This window comes from Urocampus carinirostris, chromosome 10 (genome assembly GCF_059441175.1).
Source record: "Urocampus carinirostris isolate Australia breed hairy pipefish chromosome 10, RoL_Ucar_1.0, whole genome shotgun sequence".
In the NCBI taxonomy this organism is placed as follows: domain Eukaryota; kingdom Metazoa; phylum Chordata; class Actinopteri; order Syngnathiformes; family Syngnathidae; genus Urocampus; species Urocampus carinirostris.
Window position 1 is genome coordinate 41,098,097 of NC_142358.1, and position 18,172 is coordinate 41,116,268.

Consider the following 18,172-nt stretch of genomic DNA (forward strand, 5'->3'; position numbering starts at 1 on the left):
GTCTCCTTATTTAAAACAGTAGACAGCCTACTCCATCCTATCTGCTTTTTTCCTCTCTTGTGATTGGTCAATACGCACTGCCCATTCAACAGCAAATCCAATTTGAAACCCGAATAAATATAATATAGAGCACAGGTGTCAAACAGGCGGCCCGCGGGCCAGATTAGGCCCGCTAGGGGGATTGAATCTGGCCCGCGAGACAACACTCAGAGAAGCGCAAGAGAAAAACAAGCTGCAGGTTGAAATATGTACACTTGATGTTGCCAAGGCCAGGTGCCTCTCACAAAGACACTGTACTTGTATTTCTCTCTCTCTCTCTCTCTCTCTTTCTCTCTCTCTCCTTTCTCTCTCTCTCTCTCTCTCTCTCTCTCTCTCTCTCTCTCTCTCTCTCTCTTTCTCTCTTTCTTTCTTTCTTTCTTTTCCACCCCTTTTCTCCCACTCTGTCTCTCTCACTCTCCGTGTCTCTCTTTTTCTCTTCCTTTGTTGCTCTATGTCTCTTTCTCTCTCCATGTCTTTTAACCTCTTTTGCTCTAACTTCCTTTTTTCCTTTTCTCTTTCTCTCTTCACACCCTTTGTGCTTTCTTTTCTCTTTTCTCTCCTTCTGTCTTTCTATTTCTCTTTGGATTTCTTTCCTCCTCTCCCTTTCTTTTCCCCCTCTCTCACGACTTTTTATCTTTTGTTTCTCACGCTCTCTCCCTCCGTCTCTTTTTCTTTCTTTGTCCCGCCCTCTCCTTTTTCCCTCCCTCTTTCTCTTATTTCTTTATCTCTTTTTTTTTCTCTTTAATCTATTGTGTGGCCCCCCGATTTAAAATGAGTTTGAAACTCCTGATATAGAGCAATTGCTGCTGAAATTGTTCTAAACATGTAATTTCTTGATTTTGTCATTGCTCCAGATGTGTTTGACATGTCGTTGAGCGACGGTTGCCCGCAGGAGAACGAAGATACTACGGAAAACGGCATCCATCCTGAGCTAGCTAAGGTTGGGATTTCTTTTTCAGCATGCTTGCCATGACCAGTACAAGCAGGGGACCCAAATGTGTAACGTTTCACACATTATGGAGGAAAAAGACAATTTGGTGCTCGCTGGGCAGGAGGAGTGGAAAGCCCTCGTGAACGAAGGGTGGTCAGAGATCGGACCAAGTTGGGCAGCCGGGACGGGAGAACAGAGCGTGGTCGGAGATCGGAACAAGTCGGGCGGCCAGGACGGGCGGGAAGCCAGGGATCGGGGATCGATACAGGAAACGGAATCAGGCAGGATACGGGTAGCTGGGACAGGAGAACGGAGCTTGGATCGGGGATCGATACAGGAAACAGAATCGGGCAGGATACGGGTAGCCAGGACAGGAGAACGGAGCTTGGATCGGGGATCGATACAGGAAACAGAATCGGGCAGAATACGGGTAGCTTGGACAGGAGAATGGAGCTTGGATCGGGGATCGATACAGGAAACAGAATCAGGCAGGATACGGGTAGCTGGAACAGGAGAACGGAGCTTGGATCTGGAATAGATACAGGAAACAGAATTAGGCAGCATACGGGTAGCTGGGACAGGAGAACGGAGCTTGGATCGGGGTTCGATACAGGAAACAGAATCGGGCAGAATACGGGTAGCTTGGACAGGAGAATGGAGCTTGGATCGGGGATCGATACAGGAAACAGAATCAGGCAGGATACGGGTAGCTGGAACAGGAGAACGGAGCTTGGATCTGGAATAGATACAGGAAACAGAATCAGGCAGGATACGGGTAGCTGGAACAGGAGAACGTAGCTTGGATCGGGGATTGATACACGAAACAGAATCAGAATACGGTTAGCCGAGACAGGAGAACAGAGTCTCGATGGGGGATCGATACAGGAAACAGAGTCAGGATACAGGTAGCCGGGACAGGAGAACGTAGCTTGGATCGGGGATTGATACACGAAACAGAATCAGGATACGGGTAGCCGGGACAGGAGAACGGAGCTTGGATCGGGGATCGATACAGGAAACAGAATCATGATACGGGTAGCTGGGACATGAGAACTGAGCTTGGATCGGGGATCGATACAGGAAACAGAATCAGGATACGGGTAGCCGGGACATGAGAATGGAGCTTGGATCGGGGATCGATACAGGAAACAGGTCGGGATCAAAACGGGAGCCAGGCGGACTGACCAGGAGTGACTGAAAATAACATGTTTAAATAGGAGGAGGACTAATTAGGGAATGAGTGGCAGCTGGGGCTGAACAGGTGAGCGCAGTTGAGAGCAATTGGCAAATCAATGCTTATCCTGAAGTACCTTGTCTCATCTTATTGTTAACAATGTTCACTATGTTTTCATTTATAACAGAAAAGACAACTTTAATACTAAAATTCCTGTTTATCGGAATTCCCAATGATACAGCTGAATCCAATTGATATATTCTCGTCTTTTTCCCTGACTGTAGCAAAAATTTAATCTCAGAATCTTAAATAAACAATCCCCAAATAAGCAAGGACAACCAAATCTTGCAATCAAGACGAAGAAATTGCCTGACTCCGCCACAGTAATTGCTACATCCGTGGAATTACTTTAATTGTTTCTATTTTTGAGAAATGCTCTCATAGCAATCTAACAGTGGAAGTGCCTGTTTATTATGGAGAAGCACACGATGTTTTTGGGTATATTTTGTGTCAAGTAATTATTATCAGGGGTAAGTTTCAAAACAATTTTAAATCGCTATATATATATTTTACTTGTAAGAACAAACTGTACTCTTACTCCGCTACTTTAGGCTACATTGAAGCCGTTACTAAGTAACTTGAATGTCAGGACCAGAACGGGGACAGGACCCACTTGCGTTGCCTTTCTGACAAGTTTTATTGGAAGAAAGGGAAAGAGGATCGCTGGGCGCGGGAAGCAGGTCGCTCTGAACGCGGGAGTGGATCTTCCGTAGCGAGCGATGGCGGTGTCGTGAACGGAAAAACGGGCCAGTAGACAGGAGAGCAAAAACGTGGTCGGGGTCGTAAGCGAGAAGGAAGCCTGGAAAGGAGAGTCGACGAGGTCGGGGACAAAAAGAGGTCGAAAGCCGGGACGGGAGAGTAGATGAGGTCAGGATCAGAAACAGGTCAAAGCCAGGGGGTAGACGGGAGCAAAAAACAGGTGAGAGTCGAGTCGAACCAGGTCAAGTCGTGTTTATTTGTATAGCCCTTATTCACAAGGTGTCTCAAAGGGCTGCAGGATGGAAGGAAGAAAGAGAGAAAAAGAGCAAGAGACTAAAGAAAGAACTAAACAAAGATATGGCTGTAGGAAGAGATAAAAAAGACAGGATGAGAGGAAGAGAGAAAGAAAGAAAGGATGAGGGGGAAATAATGAAAGATAGGACAAAAGGAAGAGAGAAAGAAAGAAGGAAGAAAGACAGGCTTGGCTAGTGTTAACTGAGGTTCCCAGAACGGAGACAGGACCCACTTGCGTTGCGTTTCTCACAACTTTTATTGGAAGAAAGAGAAAGGGTTGCGCCCACAATACGGTGATTGCTGGACGCGGGAAGCAGGTCGCTCTGATACTCGGATTGCGCTCCGAAGGCGGAAGTGGATCTTTCGTAACGAGCGATGGCGGTGTCGGGAACGGAAAAAGGGGTCGGTAGCCGGGACAGTAGAGCAAAAACGTGGTCTAGGTCGTGAGCGAGTCGGAAGCCAGGAAAGGAGAGTCGAGGTGGTCGGGGACAAAAAGAGGTCGAAAGCCGGGACAGGAGAGTAGACGTGGTCAGGATCAAGAACAGGTCGACCTGACAGGACCAAAAAAACGGGACAGGTGGGAGTCAGGGTCGAAAAAGGCTTGCCTAGTGTTAACTGAGGCTCGCAGACGGACTGACAAAAGGGGACTGACAGGAGTGGGTACAAGTACTGATCGGGAGCCAATCAGAGTAGGTGCCAAAGGTAAAAAGAGAAAAATAACTCCACAGAAATAGAACTGTATAAATGTGATTGTATTTACTTTACCTTTTTCAAAAAATTGATGTTTACATTTTTGAATACATGCTCTGTTTTTTTGCACTCTTTTTGTTGCACCTTATGCGCCTTTGTTGTTTTTTTCCAATCCTCAAAATGAAAAGTGGGATTTATTAATTGCATTTCTTTAATTTTATCAAAACAATCAAACATTCTGTAATTCAGAGCTTTCAGCCGCTCTGCCCCGCAGCTCTGGAACTCGTTTCCATCTGACTGATTAAAATACTTTACGTTGATTTTTTTAATCTATTTTTGGAATTGAATGTAATCTATTGTTGATGGGATGGATTTGGATTATTTTATTATCCGATTAAATCCATAAATAAATACGGTTACTCTGTACTTTTTGGGTTTTTTTTCACCTAGTTCTTTTTTTTGTATTTTTTTTTTTACTTCTGCATGAGTCATATTATTCTGAAGTAAAAATATTTTATGGCTACTGTGCCCACCTTTACACGGTCTCCTTTTTTTTTGCAGTATATATCCGAGACGGATGAAGGAATCCGTTGCGCCCGGAGGGAGGAGAGGTTGAACCTCTTCTCGCTGGACCCTGACACTCCTGTAGGTATTTTTTTATTCATATTTTTTTATTAGTTCAGTCACTTTTACCGCCTTTACATATTTAATGAAGTTTTTAGATTGCAGTTAGGAAAAGGCCTCGAATGAGTTTTATAAGTTAGTGTCAGTCCCGGTCTAGACAAAAGACTGGTGTGTAAAAGGAAGTCTCGTTTTTGTCATTGCCCACCCTCCTAGTATTAAAGTGATGGTCAGTCATTCTGGTTTTGATTATTTTTGAAACCATACAGCCTTATTTTGTCCCTCAATTTGCCCAGAATATTCTGTTTCTGTAGTATAAACCTCAACAGAACTAATCAGCTCAACATGTGGAGGACCTGAATATATTCTCTTTTGAGATTCCCAAAATATAGCGAAGCCTTATAGAGTCAATAAAGAGTCAAGCTAATAATTAAGCTTGTTATCATTATAACTATTATCATGAGTATTATTTTTGTTGTTGTCTTTATTATCATGATCAACTATATGGCTATTCTTATTGTTATTTTTGAACGTTTATATTATATTGCTGTCACCATCGAATTATGCAAACTCATTACAATCTAGATCTATATTTTTAAACAAAACATTGAGTTGAATTATTATGTTGGTGATGATGGTCAAAACTAAACAAAATCCAAATAAAATAATAATATAATAATAATAATTTCCTTGTATTGTCATTCTGTGTAACAATGTACACAGAACGAAATGTCGATTGCACCTGACCCGTTATAGCGAGCCGATGCAGCCGCAGCCAACAGAGGGCGCCGCCGACCACTTTTTAAGTCTTAGGAATGACTCGGCCGGGGCGCGAACCACCGACCTCCCAGTCTCAAAGCGGGCGCCTTACCATCTAGGCTACTGAGCTGGTAAAAGGAGATAGAGATAATTTTTAATAAGAACACAAAACAGACATGGTCTGCACAACTCATAGTTAGGGTAGACAAATGGGAGCTTTGATGCTGGAGGTATCTGGAGGGGTACGGTCAGTGCCCACCCACTGACACGCTCTGCCCACCCAAAGAAAACTGGATGTAGTCTAAAAAAAGGAAAAAGGACATACAAAAGTTAAGCTAGGGGAAAAAGGAAAGAAAAAAAAGAGAGGGAAAAAAGAAGAAAACAAGAAGGAAAGTATAAAAAAGAGGATTAGGTTAGAAAAATAATTAAAAAGCTTGGAAAAAAAGAAACAAAGGAAGAAAACTATAAAAAGTGGAAAATGGAGAAAAAGCTGAAAAAATCTGGAAAAATAAAACTCGAAGAAAAAGAAACAAAAGAAGAAATAAATCAAAGAAATAAGAAAGCAAAATATAGGACAGGTTTTGGGGGAGGCACTTTGTTCAGTATAATGATATTAATAATGTAATATTCTGCACAAAATGAATTAATATGTTTTTTTTAATCTATTATAACACTAATTTAAAATAACATTTATCTTTTCACGCTTTTCATGCTTCTTCCTATTCCTTTTCGGACATGTTACGTTCAATTTTTTTTTTTTTTTTTTTTTTTACTTGTTTTGTTCTTGTTTTTTCTTGTTCAAAATAAATCAACTTTAATTTATTCATATTCTGAGCCAAATCAATTCATCTTTGTCTCATCAGACCACAGTGATGTTTCTTCAGTGTTGTTCTACTAAACATTTTTATGAATTTTTGTTATTTTTTGACTTGTTTTGTTCTTGTTTTTTCATGTTCAAAATAAATCAACTTTCATTTATTCATATTCTGAGCCAAATCAATTCATCTTTGTCTCATCAGACCACAGTGATGTTTCTTTAGTGTTGTTCTACTAAACCTTATTATGAATTTTTGTTATTTTTTTACTTGTTTTGTTCTTGTTTTTTCATGTTCAAAATAAATCAACTTTAATTTATTCATATTCTGTGCCAAATCAATTCATATTTGTCTCATCAGACCACAGTGATGTTTCTTTAGTGTTGTTCTACTAAACCTTATTATGAATTTTTGTTATTTTTTGACTTGTTTTGTTCTTGTTTTTTTCATGTTCAAAATAAATCAACTTTCATTTATTCATATTCTGAGCCAAATCAATTCATCTTTGTCTCATCAGACCACAGTGATGTTTCTTTAGTGTTGTTCTACTAAACATTATTATGAATTTTTGTTATTTTTTGACTTGTTTTGTTCTTGTTTTTTTCATGTTCAAAATAAATCAACTTTCATTTATTCATATTCTGAGCCAAATCAATTCATCTTTGTCTCATCAGACCACAGTGATGTTTCTTCAGTGTTGTTCTACTAAACATTTTTATGAATTTTTGTTATTTTTTGACTTGTTTTGTTCTTGTTTTTTCTTGTTCAAAATAAATCAACTTTCATTTATTCATATTCTGAGCCAAATCAATTCATCTTTGTCTCATCAGACCACATTGATGTCTCTTCAGTGTTTCTCTACTAAACATTTTTATGAAATATCTGCAGAAATGTGAGGGGTATACTCACTTTTGTGCAGGGTTGGGTAGAGTTACTTTAACTGGATTACTTTCAATGACTTTTGGATGACTCCAATCCCAAATATGCTAATAAAAGACAAAAGAAACTAAATATGAATAAAATGATGACTCACAACACGTGGTAAGCTCTCCCTCCTGGCTTTGATCGCTTTGATCTCCGGCAAAACGAACATCAAATGCCACAGAAACAAAATGAAAATAAATCCAAACAGCTTGCCAACATCACAGCCTGCACAAAATTGAGTCATTTTATTCATATTTAGTTTCTTTTCTTAGCATATTTGCTATTGGAGTAATCCAAAAGTCATTGAAAGTAATCCAGTTAAAGTAACCCTACCCAACCCTGCTTTTGTGACATACTGTATGCGCACCTCTAATAATGGCCTGTATCCACATGTGTCAACCACAGGTTCTGAGGAGCCCACGGACTGAAAATTCTTCGGGTGACCACTCCGAAGTGCGTCCTTTCGAAGAAAAACTGGGCAGGAGGTTCATGGTGACGTGTCGATCTCTCAACTTCATGCTGCAGGGCTGCATCGCTGAGAATGACACCGAACCTGTCACCAATGTAAGGAAGAGAAACTTTGTTTTCGTCTGATAAATTGAATAAAATGTTTTTTATATGTTCTAGGTCAGTTGGCTTAAACTCGCGTCCTCGGGGCCAATTGTTATTGTTTAAAGGGACAGTGTGTAGAGTGGTTCTCTACTCACAAATGTAATTCATTCAGGGAGTAGCTTTGTAACCTGAAACATTTGTAAGTAGAGACGCCTTTTGAATGTAAATGTGCCAATCCGTTCCAAGCACTTGTTAGGTTAACCCCAACACTTGTAATAAAAACCTGCACTCAAAGAAGACACAGAGACGTGAGTATCACTTACTTGCAAGGAGAGATGACCATAGACTGCCTGTTACGGTCTATTAGACACTCTGAAAAAGTCTATTTCGTCCTTGCCTTTTTATTGTATTAGGAACACCCTAGTTTACATAATGTTTCTTCTGCTAAAGGGAGGGGGAGTGACAAAAAAACAGTTAGAGATCTGTTTTCACAACATCATATTGTATCAACACCTGTTGAAACTTACAACAACATGTTATCGTATCAACAATATTACTACTATTGAACTAGGCGAGAATGGCACACTAAGCAAGAATAGAACACAGTATGCAACAGTAGAATAACTTATTTCCAGTTTAAATCCATCACACTGCAGAAGTATAATTTTTTTAATGAATCATAAGCAAGCATCAGAACATTAAACAAGTACATGTGAATATTAGATTACTGCACAATAAACAAAAAAACGAAAGGCGCTACTGTAAAAAAACAATGAATAAGGTAAAAAAAGACATCTGCTTTTTCCGGCTTTTGACCATCCGTGGGAAAAAGTCTCTTCCTCTTCTTTTCTCCATGTCCACTTTTCTGCATTTCTTTCGTAAAGTCCATTGTAAGTGGTAGCTCTTCATAGCAGTGCCGTATACCATTTACAGAGTGGGAAGGAGACGCGAAGAGCATGATAAGATTCACGCATATGCACCGGGTTGCCAGGTGGAACTCAGTGAGCACGTACTGTACTGTATTTTTTACTCTGTATCCTGAAACGACTTTGTAACCGTTCAGGTACTTTGTCACGTGAAACTTTTGTATGTAGAGACATTTGTAATCATGAGCCTCCTGGTGGTGAAAAGTCATTTATTAAAAATATATATATATTGAATAAATATGAGCATATACCGTAACTTCTGGACTATAGAGCGCACCTGATTATAAACTGCACCCACCACATTTCAGGAGGAAAACCGATTTTGTACTTACACAAGCCGCATCTGTATATAAGCCGCATGCACCCACATTAAATAATGTAACACAAACACAAAATTAACCCAAACACGACTTTAAGTCCCGCGATTGAAACTGAATGTCCTTCATTAAAGTACACAGTCCAAAAATCACAGCCGGCAAAATGAACGGAAAATTATACCGGTACTTAAGGTTTGATGCAGACCTGCAGAGTCCGGGTCCCGTTGAAAGTAATCCAAGGAAAAAAGTGTATATTTCCAAAGGTAAGGGTGGGAAAAATATATATCCACCATTGTCCGCCGCGTCCACAAACAGGTCTCACCTTTACCCCACTTCCCGTCACCCCCTGTTTGTTCCGCCCCTTCTTTTTCATTCGCCCGTGCAAAACAGAATAAGTCTCTAGAATAAATACATTACAAAAATATACAGTTGTAAATACATATTACACATGGTTACACATATTTACAAAGAAAGACGGTACATCGAGAGAGTTTTCAAAGCTTTAATAATAATAATATAACTTTCATCCAAAACCGTGCCTGTGACAGGGCAGTTAATGGTAGCAACACGCTAGCAACACGCTCGCAACACAGTAACTGGGTCTGTTAAAAAAACATACCGTACTTGTAAAAATCACGGTAAACCGTCCTCATCTTCCTCCTTAGAACTGAAGCCATCAAAGTCGTCTTCCTCAGTGTCGGAAAGAAACAGTGTCATATAGAAGTCGTCCCACGCTCCCATCCACTCCTGATTCTGTGCCCTCCTCTCCGACCGGCTTTTCGGAACCCGTTGGTGATACTGGAATTTTTGATGCTGCCCCACGCTGTCAGGATCCACTGGCAGACTTGCGAAAAAATTGCCTTTCGCATGCGGCCAATTTTAGTGAACGATTTCTCGCCGCTAATCAAGCCAAGAAGTTGCAGTCTTCCTCTGCGCATATATTCCACCGGTCTAAATCTTACCTTTTGTACTCGAGCGCCGCTGGCGGACGTTAGAAAAATGACATAAATTGGCCGCATCACTGAATAAGCCGCAGGGTTGAAAGTTTGGGGGAAAAGTAGTGGCTTATAGTCCGGAATTTACGGTATATGTATTTATATATATGTACATGTATATGTATTTTTTCTCTGGTGATCCACCAGATCGAGCCCTTCTTCGTGTCGTTATCACTGTTGGACATCCGAGACGGCAGGAAGGTCTCTGCTGACTTCCACGTGGACCTCAACCATGAGGGGGTGCGTCAGATGCTGGGTGGAAGCGCCACCATAGCTCAGGAGAACGGCGTTTCCACTACCGGAGAGAAGAAGTCAGGGGATTCTCATCCCAGCCCGGAATTGGAGCATTGGCTGTCCTTTCCGAAACAGGTATTAAAGGGATACCAAAGACTCTAAAACTAACAAAATGTGAGAAAATAGTACACGTTTTTGCATGATATCTATATTTATGTTATTGGTAAATTCAAATGATTTTCTGAGATGATGGATTTTGTCTCACCTTTCACTTCCTGAACTGTGACGTCATGTGAAGAACACCAGCATCCTATTGGTTTACGTGTGAATTAGTCGAAAAGGTTTTGAGTGTTTCAAGCCAAGTTTTGGTAGTTTTGTGGGAAATGCCAAGGCGTTGTGTCGCAGTTGGGTGCAGCAATGGTACAAAAAAATGGCGAGTGTCAAAAATGGGCCCTACTGGCAAAAATAACACATCAAGAGTTAACATGGGCTAAAACAGCCGGGACACGGTAGGCTAGCCGGCTGCCATAAAACACGAACCAGGACTGATCAGCTGAAAAAAAACGAAGCTGGCTGACCAAAAGCATGCAGTAAGCAGCCAGAATAACCAGGAGACAACAACAACAAAAGAGCGCCCCGGTAATTAACACGAACCCAGCTGTATGTACACAAAATAATCACGGCAGCCTAGCTACATACTATAGAGGACAAACCCGGACTGATCGGCAATACAAATGGGAGGCTTGCTGACCAAACGCATGCAGTAAGCAGCCAGAATAACCGGAAGATCACAACAACAGCAATTAACACGAACCCAGCTGTATGTACACAAAATAATCACGGCAGCCTAGCTGCATACTATAGAGGACAAACCGGGACTGATCGTCAATAAAAATGGGAGGCTTGCCGACCAAAAGCATTCAGTAAGCAGCCAGGATAACCAGGAGCCAACAACAACAAAAAACCGCCACTGCAACAAACTCTTACCCAGCCGTGAAGATATTAAATGTTTACGGCGGGCTAGCCGGATACTATAGGAAAATCAGGAAGTTGGTCGGCCAAAAGCATGAAATAAGCAGCCAGGCTACCTGGGAACATACAACAAAAAACGGATGCAGCAACAAACATAAACCCAGCATGTAAAAACAATGGGCACTGCATTTTGGCCAGCTAAATGACTGGCCTAACCTGGACCAAACAAAACTGGAACCCTTTGGCAGCCTGGATGTTAATGGGGAGATATCTGGACAATATTATACCAATTGCAAGACACGCGGCGAAAAACACAAAGGAAAAGTCACAATCACCTCCCTAAAAGGAGGCAAAGGCAAACACACTGCACTCGACGGAAGGTAAACTTACCTCATGCAGCATTAGAGATCGAAGCACGCAACGAAACAGCCAGAAGTCACTCAGCGACACCGGAAGCAAAGTTCCAATTACTCTAAGCAAAAATAAGCACTACGCATTTGCTGTACTACAATCACCGTCTGTTTTTGTGGGGTCTAAATCGACCTCTTACATGTTGCGGGAGAGCTATTTTAAGTTGGCTAATCGCTAAAAAAGATACACCGGGCATTCGACCTTTTTTTACAACTGCCAGTTGAAGAGGGGGAGGGGCCAGGAGAGGAGGAACTTCTGTCCGTCTCCTTGGCCGCGCTCCTAACTCTGGGGGGCCCTTCCCCCACCAAACTGCATTTATTTAAGCAGGAAAAAGAAAGAAAGAAAGTAAGAAACGCCCCTTTAGGCGGTACCAATATTTGAAACAGAAACATGACCATCTGGTTTAGAAATACACACTTTTGAGGAAGTTGTTTAAGCCTACTTTACAGTTTTTCCAAAGGGACCCGCCATTGTTTTGATTCCTGCTTGTCATCCCGTGACGTCACAGCCCTACAGGATATGACCCAAATCGGTCCTCTATGAGACAAAATTTTTAAGATCCGTGGCGGGTGGAATACTTTGAAACATATCTGCATAATCGTGGGGAGCAACACTACACGTTTTGTTCTTCATTGAAAAAAAATTACTTTTGTAATCCCTTTAAGAGAAATATGTAACATTCCTAGAAAAGGACCTGATCGCTTTCATTGCCATTAACATACAGGGAGTGCAGAATTATTAGGCAGGTTGTATTTTTGAGGATTAATTTTATTATTGAACAACAACCATGTTCTTAATGAACCCAAAAGTCTCATTAATATCAAAGCTGAATATTTTGGAAGTTGGAGTGGGGCTTTTTTAGTTTTAGCTATTTTAGGAGGATATCTGTGTGTGCAGGTGACTATTACTGTGCATAATTATTAGGCAACTTAACAAAAAACAAATGTATACCCATTTCAATTATTTATTTTCATCAGGGAAACCAATATAACAGCTCAACATTCACAAATATACATTTCTGACATTCAAAAACAAAACAAAAACAAATCAGTGACCAATATAGCCACCTTTCTTTGCAAGGACACTCAAAAGCCTGCCATCCATGGATTCTGTCAGTGCTTTGATCTGTTCACGATCAACATTGCGTGCAGCAGCAACCACAGCCTCCCAGACACTGTTCAGAGAGGTGTACTGTTTTCCCTCCTTGTAAATCTCACATTTGATGAGGGACCACAGGTTCTCTATGGGGTTCAGATCAGGTGAACAAGGAGGCCATGTCATTAGTTTTTCTTCTTTTAGACCCTTTCTTGCCAGCCACGCTGTGGAGTACTTGGATGCGTGTGATGGAGCGTTGTCCTGCATGAAAATCATGTTTTTCTTGAAGGATGCGGACTTCTTCCTGTACCACTGCTTGAAGAAGGTGTCTTCCAGAAACTGGCAGTAGGACTGGGAGTTGAGCTTGAGTCCATCCTCAACCCGAAAAGGCCCCACAAGCTCATCTTTGATGATACCAGCCCATACCAGTACCCCACCTCCACCTTGCTGGCGTCTGAGGCGGACTGGAGCTCTCTGCCCTTTACCGATCCAGCCACGGGCCCATCCATCTGGCCCATCAAGACTCACTCTCATTTCATCAGTCCATAAAACCTTAGAAAAATCCGTCTTGAGATTTTTCTTGGCCCAGTCTTGACGTTTCAGCTTGTGTGTCTTGTTCAGTGATGGTCGTTTTTCAGCCTTTCTTACCTTGGCCATGTCTCTGAGTATTGCACACCTTGTGCTTTTGGGCACTCCAGTGATGTTGCAGCTCTGAAATATGGCAAAACTGGTGGCATCTTGGCAGCTTGACTTTTCTCAGTTCACGGGCAGTTATTTTGCGCCTTGGTTTTTCTACACGCTTCTTGCGACCCTGTTGACTATTTTGAATGTAACGCTTGATTGTTCGATGATCACGCTTCAGAAGCTTGGCAATTTTAAGAGTGCTGCATCCCTCTGCAAGATATCTCACTATTTTTGACTTTTCAGAGCCTGTCAAGTCCCTCTTCTGACCCATTTTGCCAAAGGAAAGGAAGTTGCCTAATAATTATGCACACCTTATATAGGGTGTTGATGTCATTAGACCACACCCCTTCTCATTACAGAGATGCACATCACCTGATATGCTTAATTGGTAGTAGGCTTTCGAGCCTATACAGTTTGGAGTAAGACAACATGCATAAAGAGGATGATGTGGTCAAAATACTCATTTGCCTAATAATTCTGCACTCCCTGTATACTGTCAATCATTTATCATTAAAGACCCGATGACTTTCATTGCCAATAACGTATATTGTCAATCATTTATCATGACAGGCCATTTTCTCTGTGACCAACCCTCACACGGATATCGTGATGGTGGCCAGAGTGGAGAAGGTGTTGATGGGAAATATTGCTTGCGGGACCGAGCCGTACATCAAAAACACGGACTCCAGTAAGGTGAGAACGTGTATTATAACTGTAAATTCTGATTTTAATGTTTTTTTCTATTTTTTATGTTTTTGTATCTTCAGTATAATTCCGAGGAATTTACGATGCTAATGGAAGAATATCCTACCATATTTTCTGAGCTACAATTTGCATTATGACCAATTGTCCTACTCTACTTTAGGTAGCATTTTTTTTAACAATGTGGCTAAATTGTTGAAAAATGCAGGAACATGCTTAAATTGTGAGTGAAGTGCTTGAAAATGCTTGAAATTGTTGCCATTGCCATATTTCTTGGCAGTCTGACTCTAGACCATGCAATAAAAACAGACAATGTTGCCAAAAAGTCAGTGAAAACGACACCAACACGCCTTGTCATTACTTGCGTTGTCATGTGAAGCATCACTGCCCCCTACTGGTCACACCCAAGAGGACGGCTCTATTTAGAAGAGCATCATTTTTTGGCTCGGCTTACTGAGAAGATCTAGCTCTTTCGGCTTGTTTTCTAAATAATATTTTATCAATTATAATAAACATCTATGCACCAAATTACTTAGTAATTAGTAATTGCATATGTTTTCAGGGAATTCCTTATAAACACGTGAAATATAAATTAAAATAGTTTAAAAAATTACAAAAAAAATTGTCAAATCAAAAATAATTTGGGCTTTTTACAGACTGAAGATATCTAATGTTGAGGAACAACACGAAATCCCAGAAAATGCAAAACAATATAATCAGAATTAAACATATTAACTCTTCAGTGCTATAAATAAATGATAAAAAATATTTTGTTGACTATTTACTCACGATTTTAACCAATTTAAACACAGATGTCATTTAAAAAAAGCCTTTTTCGACCCTGACTCACACATGTCCCGTTTTTTGCTCCTGTTTGTCCCCCGGCTTCGACCTGTTTTTGATCCTGACCATGCCTACTCTCCAGTCCTGGCTTTCGACCTCTTTTTGTCCCCGACCACGTCTGCTCTCCTTTCCTGGCTTTTGACTTACTTCCAACCCCGACCACGTTTTTGGTCTCCTGTCCCGGCTACTGACCCGTTTTTCCGTTACACCGCCATCGCTCGCCACGGAAGAGCCACTTCCACATTCAGATCACCGGATGGTGGGCGCAACCTTTTCTCTTTCTTCCAATAAAACTTGTGAGAAACGCAACGCAAGTGGGTTCTGTCTCCGTTCTGGTCCTGACAGTTAATGGGAGTATTTGTTCCTTTTTTAGGGGCATAATACCTTAATATACCATTGAGAATCCGCAATATTTCAGAAAGTAAACCAAGAAAATTTAAATCTGGCTTCCTGGTCCACCATTCTGATTTCATGTTAAAATTGTCTTAGCATGTATTTCCATGGAGTTTGCATTGCAAACTGGGACACAGTCATCCAGAATTTGGCCCTCCAAATCACACCATCCGATCCTACCATTCTTTTCTTCTTTTATGCTTGCAGATTGTCCAGAAGATTTTGAAATCCAACAAGCAGTTCTGCAGCAAACTGGGAAAATATCGAATGCCCTTTGCATGGTCCATCAGGTCAGTAACGGGTAAAAACCAGACACTGATGCAAAAAACATTTACGAACGTCAAAGAGAATTGCCAAACTGAAGCAAAAATCAACAAAAATTAAAGAATTGTCTTAAACTTACTCAAAGAATACACATAACCAGCACTTAACCAGGACGGAAAACCGAAATTCTAAAAATGAAAGAATAGAAGTTGGAGGAAAATGATGAAAATCTCTCCACCCCATTACATTTTTTTTTATTTATAGGATGAAAAATACCTTTAATTGTTCACTTATATTGTTTTTAGAATTGTATATATGATATGTATATTTATGTGATTGGTAAATTCAAATTATTTTCTGAGATAATGGATTTTGTCTCGTCTTTATTGGTTTCAATTAGTCGAAAAGGTTTTTAGTGTAGTTTTGGTAGTTTTATGGAGAATGCCTAGGCATTCTGTTGCAGTTGGGTGCAGCAATGGTGCAAGAAAAATGCCGAGTGGCAAAAATGGGGCATACTGGCAAAAATAACACACAAAAAGTTAACATTGGCTAAACCAGCCGGGACATGGCAGGCTAGCTGGCTGCCTTAAAAGACGAACCAGGACTGATCAGCTGAAAAAACCTTAAGCTGGCTGACCAAAAGCATGCAGTAAGCAGCCAGAATAACCAGGAGACACCAACAACAAAAGATCGCCACGGCAATTAGCACGACCCCAGCCGTATGTATACAAAATAATCAAGGCAGCCTAGCTGCATATTATAGAGGACAAACAGGGACTGATCGGCAATAAAAATGGGAGGCTTGCTAACCAAAAGCATGCAGTAAGCAGCCAGGATAACCGGGAGACACCAACAACATAAAATCGCCATGGCAATTAACACGAACCCAGCCGTGTGTATACAAAATAGTCACGGCAGCCTAGCTGCATACAAACTGGGACTAATCAGCAATAAAAATGGGAGGCTTTCGAACCAAAAGCATGCAGGAAGCAGCCAGGATAACTGGGAGCCAACAACAACAAAAACACGCCAACAAACTCTTACTCAGCCGTGAAGATACCAAATGTTTACGATGGGCTAGCCGGATTCCAAAGAAAAATCAGGAAGTTGGCCGACCGAAAGCAAGTACCAGTTTTCAGAATTGTACTGTTAATAAAGCGTGCCGCTAATTGGAATTGTGGCCTCTTTAATGCTACCGCTAGCATTAGCAATAGATGCAAAGACCCTAAATTATTCTATCTCAAGCATCGTTAATATGGACACAGCCGCTAGCATTAGCAACCTTTGACGCTAGTATGTCATGACGTGTTGGACAGACCCAAATGCAGGAGAACAAGGAAATGGAATACAAGGGACGTGATCAATTATTTAACAACAGCAAAAATACTTTACTAGGAAAAAGGGAGTATGGGGCCACAACTGTCGAGGAGGAAAACTTGAGAGGGAGTCTTGGGGTACTGAAAACCGTCAAGGGAGATAGGGGAGTACCTTTAAAAAGATGGCTGGAGTGGAAGATCCTGGAACTGAAGAATGAGACCTGGGAGAAAAAGCTTGACATCTTGAAAGGGAGATTTGGGAGTAGCTCTAAAAGGTGGTTGGAGTGGAAGGTCTTGAAGTGGGTGAACTTGGAATGAGTATGGAACTGAAGGACCAAGCGTGGGAGCTTTTGTTCTGGCGAGTGAATTTCTTTAGGAATCAAAACGATTCAGCAGCGTGAGGTGGGAGCCCGGAGTATTTAATCTAGAGGCTAATTGTCTTATTGGTGTCGGACAGACCCAAATGCAGGACAACAAGGAGATGGAATACAAGAGACGTGATGAATTATTTAACAACAGCAAAAATACTTTACTAGGAAAAAGGGAGTGTGGGGCCACAACTGTTGAGGACGGAAACTTGAGAGGGAGTCTTGGGGTGCTGAAAACCGTCAAGGGATATTGGGGGAGTACCTTTAAAAAGATGGCTGGAGTGGAAGATCCTGGGACGAAGAGGGAACTGAAGAAGGAGACCCGGGAGAAAAAGCTTGACATCTTGAAAGGGAGATTTGGGAGTACCGCTAAAAGGTGGTTGGAGTGGAAGTTCTTGGAGTGGGTGAACTTGGAATGAGTATGGAACTGAAGGACCAAGCGTGGGAGCTTGTTGTGGGTGAATGTCTTTAGGAATCAAAACGATTCAGCAGCGTGAGGTGGGAGCCCAGAGTATTTATGGTCGAGGTGGCTAAATGTCTTATTGGAATCACCCGGGAAGAACAATATCGAGGTGGGACTGGAAAATGAGATAATGTTGTCATCGTTGGCAAAGGGGAAGGACTGCAGGCACCAAACCATGACATACCATTAAAACCAGGGGTCGTCCCACTTATTTAACAAATCAGACTCACTGAACCTTTGCTAATTTTCTGGTAAATTTGCTTTATGGACTCTTAAGAAACCACGAGAGAATTGTCCATCAAACAGTAAATGTGAACAAAATCAAAAATGTAAAATAATGGGAAATAATTAAGCGTCACCTATGCATGTTGGTATTATAGTGCCCCTGGTGGCTAAAGTTAATGCATACTAGAAGGAACACCTGTTTCATTTAAATTGTTCAGTCTGTTTTTATCCTCTCCTAACTTCATCATCTACAACAGGTCACTTTTCAAGGACAACCAAGGGGCACTGGACCGAGAGTCTCGTTTCTCGCCGCTCTTCAAGCAGGAGAGCAACAAGATTTCCACAGAAGACCTGATCAAGCTTGTTTCAGAGTACAGAAGGTTCGATTTGACCATCACAGTTGGTG

General features: G+C 41.3%; 1 protein-coding gene across 1 annotated transcript in view; it reads left to right on the forward strand.

Annotated features, from left to right (window-relative positions):
- dock10 (dedicator of cytokinesis 10) overlaps positions 1–18,172 on the forward strand; it is a 163,097-nt gene that overhangs the window by 43,880 nt on the left and 101,045 nt on the right. The window contains exons 9-15 of the mRNA XM_088345771.1: positions 894–979; positions 4,449–4,532; positions 7,412–7,570; positions 9,944–10,165; positions 13,763–13,885; positions 15,338–15,420; positions 18,024–18,146. Coding sequence (XP_088201897.1) covers positions 894–979; positions 4,449–4,532; positions 7,412–7,570; positions 9,944–10,165; positions 13,763–13,885; positions 15,338–15,420; positions 18,024–18,146 — 880 coding nt within the window. The remainder of the gene's footprint in view (positions 1–893; positions 980–4,448; positions 4,533–7,411; positions 7,571–9,943; positions 10,166–13,762; positions 13,886–15,337; positions 15,421–18,023; positions 18,147–18,172) is intronic.